General features: G+C 37.7%; 1 protein-coding gene across 4 annotated transcripts in view; it reads right to left on the bottom strand.

Annotated features, from left to right (window-relative positions):
• The window catches only part of spag9b (sperm associated antigen 9b), a 112,808-nt gene that overhangs the window by 48,323 nt on the left and 50,122 nt on the right, over nucleotides 1-14,363 (bottom strand). For 2 of the 4 annotated variants that reach the window (XM_067430746.1, XM_067430748.1), the window contains 3 exons: nucleotides 12,962-13,112; nucleotides 2,633-2,695; nucleotides 392-560 (listed from right to left, as the gene is read on the bottom strand). In XM_067430746.1, the coding sequence (XP_067286847.1) occupies nucleotides 392-560; nucleotides 2,633-2,695; nucleotides 12,962-13,112 (383 nt within the window). Of the gene's footprint in view, nucleotides 1-391; nucleotides 561-2,632; nucleotides 2,696-12,961; nucleotides 13,113-14,363 lie in introns of those variants that run through there. The other 2 variants (XM_067430749.1, XM_067430747.1) reach the window with 2 other exon arrangements.

Raw genomic sequence — 14,363 nt, forward strand, 5'->3', positions numbered from 1 at the left:
TATGAATGAAGGCCAGTAGCCTATTACTGATATTAATACAGCTAATTTTTTTTACATTTACTATTAGGCTTCAAAAATATAGCAGTTTTGAATTTAAGTGAACTTAAAACATTGGCAGATTATTTATCTTATTTTAAGCAAAAACTCTCTTCATTTTGAGTTATTTTTTCCCAAAACAAAAGACAATAACTTTTACTTGTCTAGTAAATGTTTCTTAAATGTAAGAATTTTTTGATATTTTGACTCAAAACAAGACAAAAATACTAAGTAAGAAAAGCATTTTTTGCAGTGTGTGTCTGTGAGGAGTTGATTGGATGGCTGTGGTTTGCTATTGGTGGATCTCCTGTGAATGACAGGTGGCCCCGCCCATAGGATTGACATGTGGAGTCACCTGTAGATGGCGCCTCTGATGCCGCAGCCTCCTGTAGGTCGTCTGGTTTATTGCAGCTGGAGTCCATGTTCTGGTCCAAACCCTCGGCCTCCGGCACCGCACCTGAAGCCGCCGCAGAAACCGCTGTGCCGGATTTGGACTGTCCCCTACCAGCGCCAGAAAGCTCATCCTGAAAACAAACCCCGGTGCATGAAGCATTACCAGCGGCATGAGCCATACACTTTGAGTCATAATGAGTATTAATAACTAGTCATCAACTCCACATATGTGCTAAATGGGAATGTCCAAATTAATCATGAAGATTAACAAAATTATTCAAGTCCAGAATGTCATCAGCACACCACGATACGGAGGACAGACATGCTGCGTGCATATTATATTATATGTAGTGCTGTCAAATCGATTAATCGTGATTGCACCCAAAATTGTGTTTGCATTTTGCATTATATATATATATATATATATATATATATATATATATATATATATATATATATGTGTGTGTGTGTGTGTGTGTGTGTGTGTGTGTACAGTGTATATATATATATACATATATACACACACAAATGTATATATGTAAGAATTTTTGTGTATATATATATATATACATACATACAAATATTTCTTTAATATATACATGAAGGTGTGTATTTATATATATAATATATATATAATAATATATATATATATAATATATATATATATGCATAATATATATATTATGCAAACAAACTTTTATTGTAATCAATTTGACATCACTGACATGACTATTATAAAACTATTTAAATAGTATTTATACACAATATACTGATTTAATTGTATTTTATATATACTAATTATATATATATAATTTTATAACTATGTTATACATTATAGAATGTTATAGAACTATTACTATATATAAACTTTATATTTATTACACACACACACACACACACACACACACACACACACATGTTGGTCTATGTGGTTTACAGGGACTCTCCATAGGCGTAATGGTTTTTATACTGTACAAACCGTATTTTCTATCCCCTTACACTGCCCCTAAACCTACCCATCACAGGAAACATTCTGCATTTTTACTTTCTCAAAAAAACATCATTTAGTATGTTTTTAAGGCCATTTGATATGTCCTCATAAACCACATTTATAGTGTAATACCAGTGTAATACCCATGTAGTTATACAAATTTGTGTCCTCATAAACCACATAAACAGGCTCACACACACACACACACACACACACACACACACACACACACACACACACACACACACACACACACACACACACTAGTTTTGAGATGAAGATTGAAAAAATAAATTAATCTTTTTATTAAGCAAGGACGCATTAAATTGATCGAAAGTGGCAGTAAAGACATTTATAATGTTATAAATATTTCTATGTTTAAAGTTCTTTTGAGTCCTATAATGGTATCCACAAAAATCTGAACACTGATAATAATCCTAAATGTGTGTTGATGATCAGATCCTCATGTGAGAATGATTAGTGAAGGATCATGTGACACTGAAGACTGGAGTAATGATGATAAACTCAGCTTTGATCACAGGAATAAATCACACTTTACTATATATTCAGATCATCTACACTGGAGGAATATAATATTTATGATCAGATAAATGCAGCTTTGTTGAGCAGGGAGACTTTTACAGAACCCAAATGTTTAATTTTCTCCTTAAAAAGTATCCACAGATGAGGGAAAACAATAAAAGTGAACAAAACAATTATTTAGTGCTATAATAAACAAAATATAAAATCAAAGAAATATTCCAGGTTATCGTTTACTAGAATTCAGGGTTTATGTTTTCCAATACAGTAAATACTAGAGCTTTAAATAAGATCTTTCTAGCTTTAAAAAGGACACAAAAGCACCATTTCCATATTTCCTACTAATTTTAGAAGTTAGACATTAAAAATAACCAGGAATATTGCTTTGACTACATTGAAAATGGCAAGCGATAACATCAACCAACCACACAGATGCTGAATGCAACCAAATCCGAAACATTTCCAGGGAACTGGACATCTGTAAGCCTTTCTTTGGTTGTTTAGGAGGTTAGGAGGCAGTTGCAGACAGCAGTTTGTGGACTATGGGCTATGAATGCAGACACACTTTCACTATCCAGTCAGGGATGTGGAGACAAGCCAAATATAGCACACACTACACACACTACGCTGCACTGCGGCTGAAGATCGCGGCAGGACTATCGGACGGGCTACCTTACTGGAGTCGCTCCAATGGGTCTCCAAACTGTCCTGTGAACTCTTACCATCCGTCTCCAGCTGCCCAGAGAGAAACGTACAGGAAAAAACATGAATTCTGTGTATAATGTGTATAAATTCTTTCTTGGTATTTGTCTTGTTTCTAGTCAAAATATCTAAAAATTCTTACATTGAGAAACATTTACTAGACGAGTAAAAACTATTGTCTTGTTTGGGGGAAAATAACTCCAAATGAAGAGAGTTTTTGCTTAAAATAAGATAAATAATCTGCCAATGGGGTGAGAAAAATAATCTTGTTTTCTGTTTAAATTAAGATTATTTTTCTCACCCCATTGGCAGATTATTTATCTTATTTTAAGCAAAAACTCTCTTCATTTTGAGTTATTTTTCCCCAAGACAATTACGTTTGCTTGTCTAGTAAATACTTCTTGTTTTAAGAATCTTTTAGATGTTTGGACTAGAAACAAGACAAAAATACTAAGTAAGAAAAGCATTTTTTGCAGTGCAGAGAGGTGGCAGATGGGAACTGCATTGCCATTATATAAAGAGAAAGTCAGGACGGTCCCCAGAATGCATCAGGAACTTGTCAAATCCAGATTAAGCTGTAAACTACTGTAAAATTAAATGTAGGCCAGGATTACACATAATCTGTCTCTTATGATCTATCAAAGCATGACTGAATTTGTACTGTGTGTATTTTTATGGTGCACTTTTTATTGGAGCCAGATTGAATTTAAATTTTGGAAATCAACATGAGATGACAATGGAAACCCATTTTAATTCACATAATGCATTTTAAGTTTAATTTTAAGTATCAAAATTTGTATTAAAAGAGTTATTGCAACTAAGCCCCTAAACGACTCGTTGTGGTATGAGCCTCTGCAGAAGATCAACGGCCACTTCATCATGCAACTTTAGCTCCGCCCACTTCATCATCACAATTTTAGCTCCGCCCACTTCATCATGCAACTTTAGCTCCACCCACCTCATTATCACAACTTTGGCCCCGCCCACTGGAGTGTTAGTGAGATGACGAAGAGAGACTAACCCGCTACAAATACATATGCTAATAAAATTTAGTTTGACTAAGCCTCTTCTAGTCGACTATTAGGGGGCAGGCCTACTCATAACACAGCGTTGTGCAAGAAACTGCATGAAAATAAGTCCATAATTTGCCACTGAAATCATAATCTGTGTGAAAAGGAATCAAATCTATTGGTGTTTAACGGCCTCTAGTGTCCATTTCAGCTGTAAACTTCAGTGAATTGTATGTATAGGCGTGTTTTCCCAATGAGTCTATTTTACCTTAAGCAGGGCTCGACATTAAGCATGTTCATGTGCTTGATTTAAAAACATTTTTTTTTTTTGTAAATGTAATTTATTCTGAAGCATATTCTCATCAGTGTTCAATCAGCTTTGACATTTTAAATCTAAATATTTGTGATATTTTTACCTTAATCCCCCTAATTTCCCCCCTAATCTTTTTTAATAAAGATTCAGATTTCATATTATATTCTTAAATTTGATCTATACATTAAATTAAAATAAGACACTGTTGGGCTGTTACCAATCAAATTCAGTAATTTACACTGTTTACTTTGAATAGACAAATAAGAAATGTTGGAAAGTATGTTTAAACATGAAACTAAACCTCCAGTAAGGGCAGCAGGTGAGTCTTAATGAGCGAGTCAATGAGTAGATTCATCCAAACGATTCATTCCAACACTGAATCATTCAGTAACACACACACTGCTGCTGAGGCGTTATGGTTCTGCTGTGATCTATTTTCACTGCTGAAATGCAACAAAAACAGTCAATATTGCAACTACAATGTTTGATGTTAATTACTTGTTTATTGAGCCGTCATATGAAATCAGTGTCATTTTCAGTCGTGATGGCATTCAGGAAAACTGTATCTGAATAAATTATCTGTATCATATGTTATAAATATAAAATCTCCACATGTTGAATGTTTAGATCAGTTTCTCAGTGTGAGCGGCGCTCATGTGTTGTGATTTCTCCTCGAGAGGCTGTGGAGCGTCAACAGCGCCACCTTCACTTCATTATACATTATACTATTCTGCCGTGCAAAGGCAATAGGCCGTAACTTCGTTTTTGGTCGAAAATGAGTTATTGACATTTTTGGGACTTTCAAGACCTCCTTTATTATGTGGATAAATATCGTTAGTCAATTATGTTGTTTTTTCGAGAAAATTATGGATTGTCTGAACAGTAACTTCCAAAAGCCCAGGAGAAACCAAGGCAGAACACCGTAACAGCAGTTACCGCTCTTTGCCTTTGTTTTAGAACACTCAAACTGAGTTACGGTACTCTGCCTTTGTTTAGCCATGCGTCTAAATTAAGTTACGGTACCGACATGCAGTTATGGTGTCCCGCATTTGTTTTACTGTCTATTAAAGTTTGCCGCGTTTAAGTTACGGTGTAGTCTGTGTACTGTCATACATGTTTTCATAATGCAGAATATTCTCTCAGCGCGCTGTCAGGCAGTCTGGGGCTGCCCACTGCACGAGTGTGTGTAGATACTCGAATGCAGTGACAGTGTGCGATCACGCATACAATCAGTAGGCTAGTAACAGTTCGCAATTATATCCATATATCCTACCTTTTCTTGTAAACCCGATAAAATCCATGGCAATGAACGTCATCGGGGATGTTTAATCCACAAGCATTCTGAGAATTATTCCTACTTGTCGTTCACATCAATCTAAAAGTTGTCATTTTAGGCTATAGGCGATTTTCATTCAAAGATGTAAAAGTATAAGCTATGTAGCCTACTGTATATTTTTTTACTAGATAAAAACATTAAAAACATATTGCAATAAATAATTACTCTGTTTAGCCTATGAATGGGCAATCCGATCCAGTCAGCGCTGTCATTAGATAGCCAAACTTAACCCTTGATTAACCAGCGGCACTGTTTGCTATTTATCTTATTCCAATCCCATGCATTTTTACAAGATTTTTTATTTGTTCTATTTTTTATATCTTTGCATTATATATGCAAATGTTTACTTATTAGAAATAATCTTATCTTGTTCATATAATTCAGTGTCACCTATCAACCTGTTAGTTTTGCTGCACACCAATGAAGATACTCTTTACTTGAGGTATTGTGTCCTTAATAATAAGAAGATGGCTATAATTAATTGTAAATCATCCAAAATAAATGCCATGATCATTAGATTTTATAAAGGTGTTGCTATATTGATTTTGCAAATGGTGATCAGCAACCAAATATTGATAATATGGAAGTTACTGCCATTTGCCTTGGCATGACTCCACATTTTTTGCAGACAATACAAAGGCAGAGTGCCGTAACTTCAAAATAGGGGTCAAAAGTCAAGTTTGAGTAAAAAAAAAGTGTATGTAGATAATTGTCATTACTAAAACATCTAAATGCCAGATTTCCAGTGTCCTACCTATAACTAATTTGGCTGGACAACAAAAAATCTTTAAAGTCATTTTTCTCAGTTCCACACTCCAGTGAGTTAAGGTCTTTTGCCTTTGTAGGGCAGTATTATCCACTATCGATCGCCACTTACACAGGGTACATACAGCAATCCTTAAGTTAAATTTACTACTTTTTAATACCTTTTTTACTACCTTCAGAATATTTTTTAAAACCATCACGACACTGAATTGCAAGTGTTAATCAGCGACCTTTCTATTATTTGCACAGATTTTGACATATCTAACATACAAAAACAGAATAGATTTAGAATCGACACCAGGAGGAAATCTGTCATAAGTTATCATTCAGACAGTAAAATAGATCTCAACATTCACAATGGTTGGTTAAGGAGAAGCATTACTGCATACACATTTGATTTCAATTAATAATTGGTAATTCAGCAATTAAATTATTTAGTGTTTTTTTTTTCAACAACAAAAACTGAGCCAAATATAACATTTCTATAACTGTGATAAGTTATTGAATTTAACAAAATACTAAAAACTAGTGCTGTCAATCGATTAAAAACTTTAACTAGATTAATCACACATTTTCTGTGATTAATCGCAATTAATCGCAATAAAAAATAAATGTTTTTGTACGTTTTTAATATATATTTTTTAATATAATAATTTCACAGTTAATCAAATAATGTAGAAACAACATAAAGACAGTATCTTTTAAATACTTGTTTAAATGGCATCTTTTTATGAATGAAGGCCAGTACTACTGATATTAATACAGCTACTGATTTTTTTTTTTTTTTTTACATTTATTATTAGGCTTCAAAAATATAACTTTTTTAATTTAAGTAAACTTAAAACAACTGCTAACATAAACCCATAATAAATGTCATGTTTACTCCTGCCCTTCCTGTCTGAACAGTTAGGAAATATACAGAAATGTAATAAAGTTATCAAAGTTATATGCAGTCTGCACTGTATAAACTATAAATTAAATAGTTAATCCTTATTAAAGCTACAAAAGTTATTTAGTTAAGAGCAGCGAGTCATTTTCTCTGTTCCCTTTGTTCTTTAACTTTACTGACAGGAAGCTTTATTGGCTGCTGCCCCTTTAAGAGCAGACACACACGCGGATCTCACTGTCTATGGATCTCGCCTCATCCTCTTTTTGTTCATTTTAGACTTTATATAAATCATTTAAGATTGCTCTTATGAGGATAGTCATTGAAGATATGCCTTGAAGCAAGTCTAAAATAAACCGTAAGCCAGCCCCTTCTGTTGAGCGCGCAGTGCTCTGAGATGATGCCGATCGACCGCTAAATATGACGTCAGCTTCAAACATACGTTGAGACGGAGACGAAAGATCTTTGATTATGTGCCCAGATATGCTAAAGCCCATATTTAAACGAACTAACGCGAACGCAGATAGAATTTAAATCTCAATAGGACACCTGATAGTCTGAAAAAATAATACCTCTGGGACCACATTTAACACTTTAAATGGCCTTAAATTTGACAGTTTTGATTTATCACTTTTTAATACTTTTTAAAACCCCGCGGACACCGTTATGCTAAATTAATGCACAATCATTCCTGCATTTTGGTGATTGACTTGTTATTTTTTGTTATTGCCGTTTTAATCCTCTTGTCCGTCATCGGGCAAGTTAAATTCTCTTTCACTTCCCCTTTAAAAAATCCACTTGTTCCACAAGCGTTAATGTCGAGCCCTGGCCTTAAGTGTTTCGTCCTTACATGCTCTGTGTGTCGTTCTCCATTGATGAAGAATATCAGAAGATAGATGAGTGAAATTGTGAATGCTGTTAGTTTGTCTACACAGCGGCATATTGTGAGGCCATCGCCTCGCAGCTCTTCGGATAATGAGATGTTTTATTAATGTGCCTTTTTAAACAGCACTACACCTGTGTCTATAAAAAGAACCAAAGCTCTCATTAAAATCAATCGGTTATGGAAGACCAACTAATCCACAGTGAGCGGCAGGAACCGACAGTAGGTTTTACACAAGACTTCAAAGCGCAGTTTGTCTCGCTGACATATGCGCACAAGCCAACAAAAGCACAAAACAAAACCGCTTGCAGGATGCTCCTCGACTCTCTCGGGTCTCCATGGCAGCATGTGCCAGTTCAGAGCCGTTTAACCTGAGGAGGGGCTGACAGCAAGTCATGGCCTAGTTTCTCATCTCTCTCAGAAGCCGAGACTCTGGAGGATGATATGGAGAGAAACGCAGAGTCATGGAGCGCACAAAGGCCAGTCTGTATCACTGCACAGTGGGAGTCTGACGGAGCCTTTGTGCTTCTGAAAGTCGAAAGATTAAAAGTAAAAGATTACTCACCAGTAACCATGAAAGGGTCTTATAATGCAAAATCAAATATTCATCGAACTTATGAAATAACACAGCCTGATGCATATCTACTGTGACTTTCAAAAGTGAAAATAAACTATTAAAAAAAAGGGCTCAAGCCTCCACAACTTTCTAATATCATACTAATGAAGGTAACTCATCCAGTCAGGGCAGAAGTTATCTATCAATAGTTAACGGCCATATTTGCAACACCTTCTGGATGCTATTTTGGGCATTCAAGACCAAGTTAATTACATGAATGGAGAAACCATGAAATCTGCTTGCTATGCTCACATTTACATGCCATATTTCACATCAGCAACATTAACTGTCTAATAAAGATGTCCCATCTCAAGACACTGATGCTGCGTTCCTACTTCAATACACACTCTATATTGCCAAAAGTATTGGGCCAAATCCTTGAGTTCAGGTGTTCAGTCTCTTCATGGCCACAGGTGTATAACTCCAGCTCTCGGCCTGCAGACGCTTCTACACACATTAGTGAAAGAATGGGTCGCTCTCAGGAGCTCAGTGAACTCAAGCGTGGGGCCGTGATAGGCTGACACCTGTGCAATAAGTCCATTCCTGACATTTCCTCACTACTAAATATTCCACGCTCAACTATTAGTGGGATTATAACAAAGTGGAAGCCATTGGGAACAACAGCAACTCAGCCACGAAGTGTTAAATCCCAGAGCGGGGTCAGCGCATGCTGAGGGTCACAGTGCGCAGAAGGCTCTAACTTTCTGCAGAGTCAACAGCTCCAGACCTCCAGACTTCTGTGGCCTTCAGATGAGCTCAAGAACAGCGGAGAGAGCTTCATGGAATGGGTTTCCATGGCCGAGCAGCTCATCCAAGCCTTACATCACCAAGAGTAATGCAAAGCGTGGGATGCAGTGGAGTAAAGCAGCCGCCACTGGTTCAATTCTGATTTTTCCCTCTTATGTGGCACAGATCAGATATGACATTGAACATGTGTAGGCAGGAAAAAACCCCGCATGAATTCCGATATCTTCAGATCAGATTCAGGCCTCACTCATATGTGGTAATAAATCCGATATGATCCGGACACGTGCATTTGCATCTGCCATGTAAGCGGTCAAATTGGATATTCCCAAGTAAATGTGAGATGTACGTCATTGAGAAAGAGACGGAGGTGAATGACATCAACTCAGCTGGACATGAACTGCGATCACATGACACTAATGGAGCGATGGAAGACGAGAGCAATGTTGAGCAATAGCGCAGAAAGCAAATCATTGAATTATCATTTCGTCTGCATCCATCATTCACGTCCATTGCATATCGCGCCATTTTACTTCCCTTTTTGGGTCAGAACGTCCGGGGCTGTTTCGCAAGTGTAATGCAAATTTCATATACGGGTCGATTTTGTAAAGATGATGCAAGCGGGTCGCCAAAAAAAAATCAAATATAGACACCAAATCAGAATTGTGTATAAAGACCTGCAGTAGATATAAAGACCTGTGTAAATTTGGCCTCATTTAGAGGGCGGGCCTTTTGCACGCTGCACTTTCTCCCATTCATTAGTAATATGAGTGCAGTGTCTTGGTATATCTAAAGTCTTTGGCTCCTCATCAGACTCCAGCACTGACAGCTGAAATATGATCGGCATCCTTCAAAAACTCCTGCATCAGGCCTAGATTGAGACGGGCTTCAAGGTCAGCCTATTATAGGACGCGAGAGACCAACAATGCCATCATTGCTGACAAAATCAATTCGAATCAGGAGAGGAGTGGATTCAGATCAGGCAAGTCTAGTGGTCGATCAAAATGGGTTTCCCCAAAGGCGGATTACGTGGGACATTTGTTCCTCAATATTGTAAGATTTTTTTTTTTTTACTATGCTCTCTCTCTCTCTCTCTCTCTCTCTATTTTGTTTTCTGGCGCTACTAGAGCAGGTTTTCCAGCTTGAATGTTGATTATTCCTCATATTCTCCATTGTTGCGGCTCCTCTCTTCCCAGTCTGTCAGTAACTCTGTTTAGTTCCTGTCTCTATGAAGCCCCTCCTTCACTGTGCTCTAATTGGTCAGCTGGAGCGGTGTGTTGTGATTGGTCGCCCCCTTACCATAACCGCCGATTTCAACACACTACTGACGAACTCAAGCAGGCCCCGTCCCTTTAATATGCGTATGAAATATTATGATGAGAAATATTGTGATGTGTTTGTTCTCCCGATGGAGGGACTTTGGAACATTTTCAGAGCTTTTTCATGCTCAAACCACAACATTACACACAACGTGAAAAAATATGTCCTCTTAGAATAGAATACACTGCAAAAAATGCTCTTCTTCCTCAGTATTTTTGTCTTGTTTCTAGTCCAAACATCTAAAAATTCTTAAAACAAGAAGTATTTACTAGACAAGCAAAAGTAATTGTCTTGTTTTGGGGGAAAATAACTCAAAATGAAGAGAGTTTTTGCTTAAAATAAGATAAATAATCTGCCAATGGGGTGAGAAAAATAATCTTAATTCAAACAGAAAACAAGATTATTTATCTCACCCCATTGGCAGATTATTTATCTTATTTTAAGCAAAAACTCTTAATTTTAAGTTATTTTTTCCCCAAAACAAGATGATCATTTTTACTTGTCTAGTAAATGTTTCTTAAATGTAAGAATTTTTAGATATTTAGACTAGAAACAAGACACAAATACTAAGTAAGAAAATAATTTTTTGCAGTGTATTCTTGCAAGCCATACACCAATACTGTTGAGTAGTTTGTTTGTCTTGAGTTTGGAGGGTTGAGAACACAAACATGGCAGGAAGAGGTTGGCGGCAAATGATTCCTTCATTAACATGAATATGTATGAAGGGGCCTAAGTGTGGTGGATCTCTGTAGGACACGAAAGGTTCCAGAGCAACAAAAACAGGGCGTTTTGTAACGCTAAGAACTGACCCAGGATCAGCCCAGGCCTGTTTGTCTGGCTCTCGGCACTGTTTAAGCATGCAGGGCACAGAAGGAGCTTCCTTCCCGCTGGCAGTGCTCGCTCTGGCTTCTTTAACATATGTCCCATTCAGAAGGGAAGCTCTCTCAATACAAACGACCTGTGGCGTCATCGCCTTTATTCCCACGAACCCACGTTCACTTTCTGGGAAGCAGAACATTAGCCATGTTTCCACTGTTGGGCCAGTGCGAGGCAGGGCTTTAATCAGGCTGGGCTTATAGCCTCGGGCCTGTAGAACCGAGCCCACAACCACACTGGTTCACTAAAACCTGCCCGTAACACGCCTCTCTGGAACAACGTCACACACACTGCAAAAAATGCTTTTCATACTTAGTATTTTTGTCTTGTTTCTAGTCTAAATATCTTACATTAAGAAACATTTACTAGACAAGTAAAAATTATTGTCTTGTTTTGAGGAAAAATAACTCAAAATGAAGAGAGTTTTTGCTTAAAATAAGATAAATAATCTGCCAATGGGGTGAGAAAAATAATCTTGTTTTCTGTTTGAATTAAGATTATTTTTCTCACCCCATTGGCAGATTATTTATCTTATTTTAAGCAAAAACTCTCTTCATTTTGAGTTATTTTCCCCAAAACAAGACAATTACTTTTACTTGTCTAGTAAATACTTCTTGTTTTAAGAATTTTTAGATGTTTGGACTAGAAACAAGACAAAAATATTAAGTAAGATTTTTTGCAGTGCACACCCATCATTCACCCACAAATGGAAGTTTTATCAGAAAAATAATCAGAAAGAAATCATTGGATCGCAAAACCAACATGATAGAATGGACGTTTGTTGGCATTTTGTTGTTTACTTACTAGATTTAAAACCTAAGCGTTGATGTTTTACCACAGTTTTACAATAATAAGAACAATTTTATTTATAGAGCACTTTTAAAGCTACAATGCACAAAGTGCTTTACACAATAATAACAATAAAAACAATCACTAAAATGCATAATGAAGAGCTATACACGATACATAATGAAGCAAAATATAATATAAGGTGTCAAAAAAACAAAAAAACTACACAAGGACATAAGTGATACATTGATCTTAATAAATTAATTTGTCGAGATCACACAGAAATAAAGTGATATTTACCGTTATTTCACAAAAGAAAGAGAACAAGTGTACACTGATAAAGATGATTTTGTGGTAAAGTAACTACAGAAAAAAATAAGTAAATTCTATATTATTACTCAAACATATAGAAATTAAAGCGTAAAAATCAGCATTATAAAATTAAATACAACTACTCAACTTTTCTGATACTTGTGTTCCCATCATGCACTGGGGTTTAAATAATTAATATGGTTGATTTTTCGCTGTTTTCCAGCTGTATTTACACTGTTTTATCAATGCTTTTTTTAAGGTTAGTAACTTGCCATTTTTGTGACATTTGGAGTTCATTTTCTTTTCAAAATGACACATTCACTCAAAAGTTATGTTACTGTCACTGTGCATTGTGTAGCAAGTATTGAGGTGTCAGTGTTCTCCCCTAAACGCTCCCACACTGGGGATTTAATACAAGTAAATGATGGGGAAATTGTTGCGCTTCTCACCTTGAGGCTGGTGTTGGAGCGAGGGTGGCTGAGGCTGTTATATCTCCATGTGTCCGTCCCTGGGGTCTCCACAGCTTCCCTACGCAGATCGGGGCTCATCGCATCGCTTCCAGCCAGTGAAAAAATACCCAGAGATACAGGACGCTCCTTCCTGAGTACACACATAAAACATACGATTAAACACTTGGCCACGAAACAAAGGATTACGTAAGTCCGGTATTCAGATATGAACTGAGCAATTTTCACACCAGTTTGATTTCAAGTATTGGAAAAGACGTTTCTGGACTACACTGGCTTACACTAGATAGAAATGTAAGTGAAAACTTACTGCCACTACGTTACAACTGGCATCACAATTTTCACAGCATTTTCTAGTGTTTGAAGTAGTTTCTAGGAGAAGAGATTGGGGCGTGGCTACTGCGGCAGACTGAGAGTTTGGGGCGTGGCTACTGAAGCATACAGAGTTTGGGGCGTGGCTACTGAAGCAGACAGAGTTTGGGGTGTGGCTACTGTAACAGACAGAGTTTGGGGTGTGGCTACTGTAACAGACAGAGTTTGGGGTGTGGCTACTGTAACAGACAGAGTTTGGGGTGTGGCTACTGTAACATACAGAGTTTGGGGCGTGGCTACTGCGGCAGACTGAGAGTTTGGGGCGTGGCTACTGAAGCATACAGAGTTTGGGGCGTGGCTACTGCAGCAGACAGAGTTTGGGGCGTGGCTACTGCAGCAGACAGAGTTTGGGGTGTGGCTACTGTAACAGACAGAGTTTGGGGTGTGGCTACTGTAACAGACAGAGTTTGGGGTGTGGCTACTATAACAGACAGAGTTTGGGGTGTGGCTACTGTAACATACAGAGTTTGGGGCGTGGCTACTGTAACATACAGAGTTTGGGGCGTGGCTACTGTAACAGACAGAGTTTGAGGCGTGGCTACTGTAACAGACAGAGTTTGGCGCGTGGCTACTGTAACAGACAGAGTTTGGGGCGTGGCTACTATAACAGACAGAGTTTGGGGCGTGGCTACTGCAGCAGACAGAGTTTGGGGCGTGGCTACTGCAGCAGACAGAGTTTGGGGCGTGGCTACTGTAGCAGACAGAGTTTGGGGCGTGGCTACTGTAACAGACAGAGTTTGAGGCGTGGCTACTGCAGCAGACAGAGTTTGGGGTGTGGCTACTGTAACAGACAGAGTTTGGGGTGTGGCTACTGTAACATACAGAGTTTGGGGTGTGGCTACTATAACAGACAGAGTTTGGGGTGTGGCTACTGTAACATACAGAGTTTGGGGCGTGGCTACTGTAACAGACAGAGTTTGAGGCGTGGCTACTGTAACAGACAGAGTTTGGCGCGTGGCTACTGTAACAGACAGAGTTTGGGGCGTGGCTACTGTAACAGACAAAGTTTGGC

The sequence above is a fragment of the Pseudorasbora parva genome, chromosome 21 (genome assembly GCF_024679245.1).
Source record: "Pseudorasbora parva isolate DD20220531a chromosome 21, ASM2467924v1, whole genome shotgun sequence".
Lineage (NCBI taxonomy): Eukaryota > Metazoa > Chordata > Actinopteri > Cypriniformes > Gobionidae > Pseudorasbora > Pseudorasbora parva.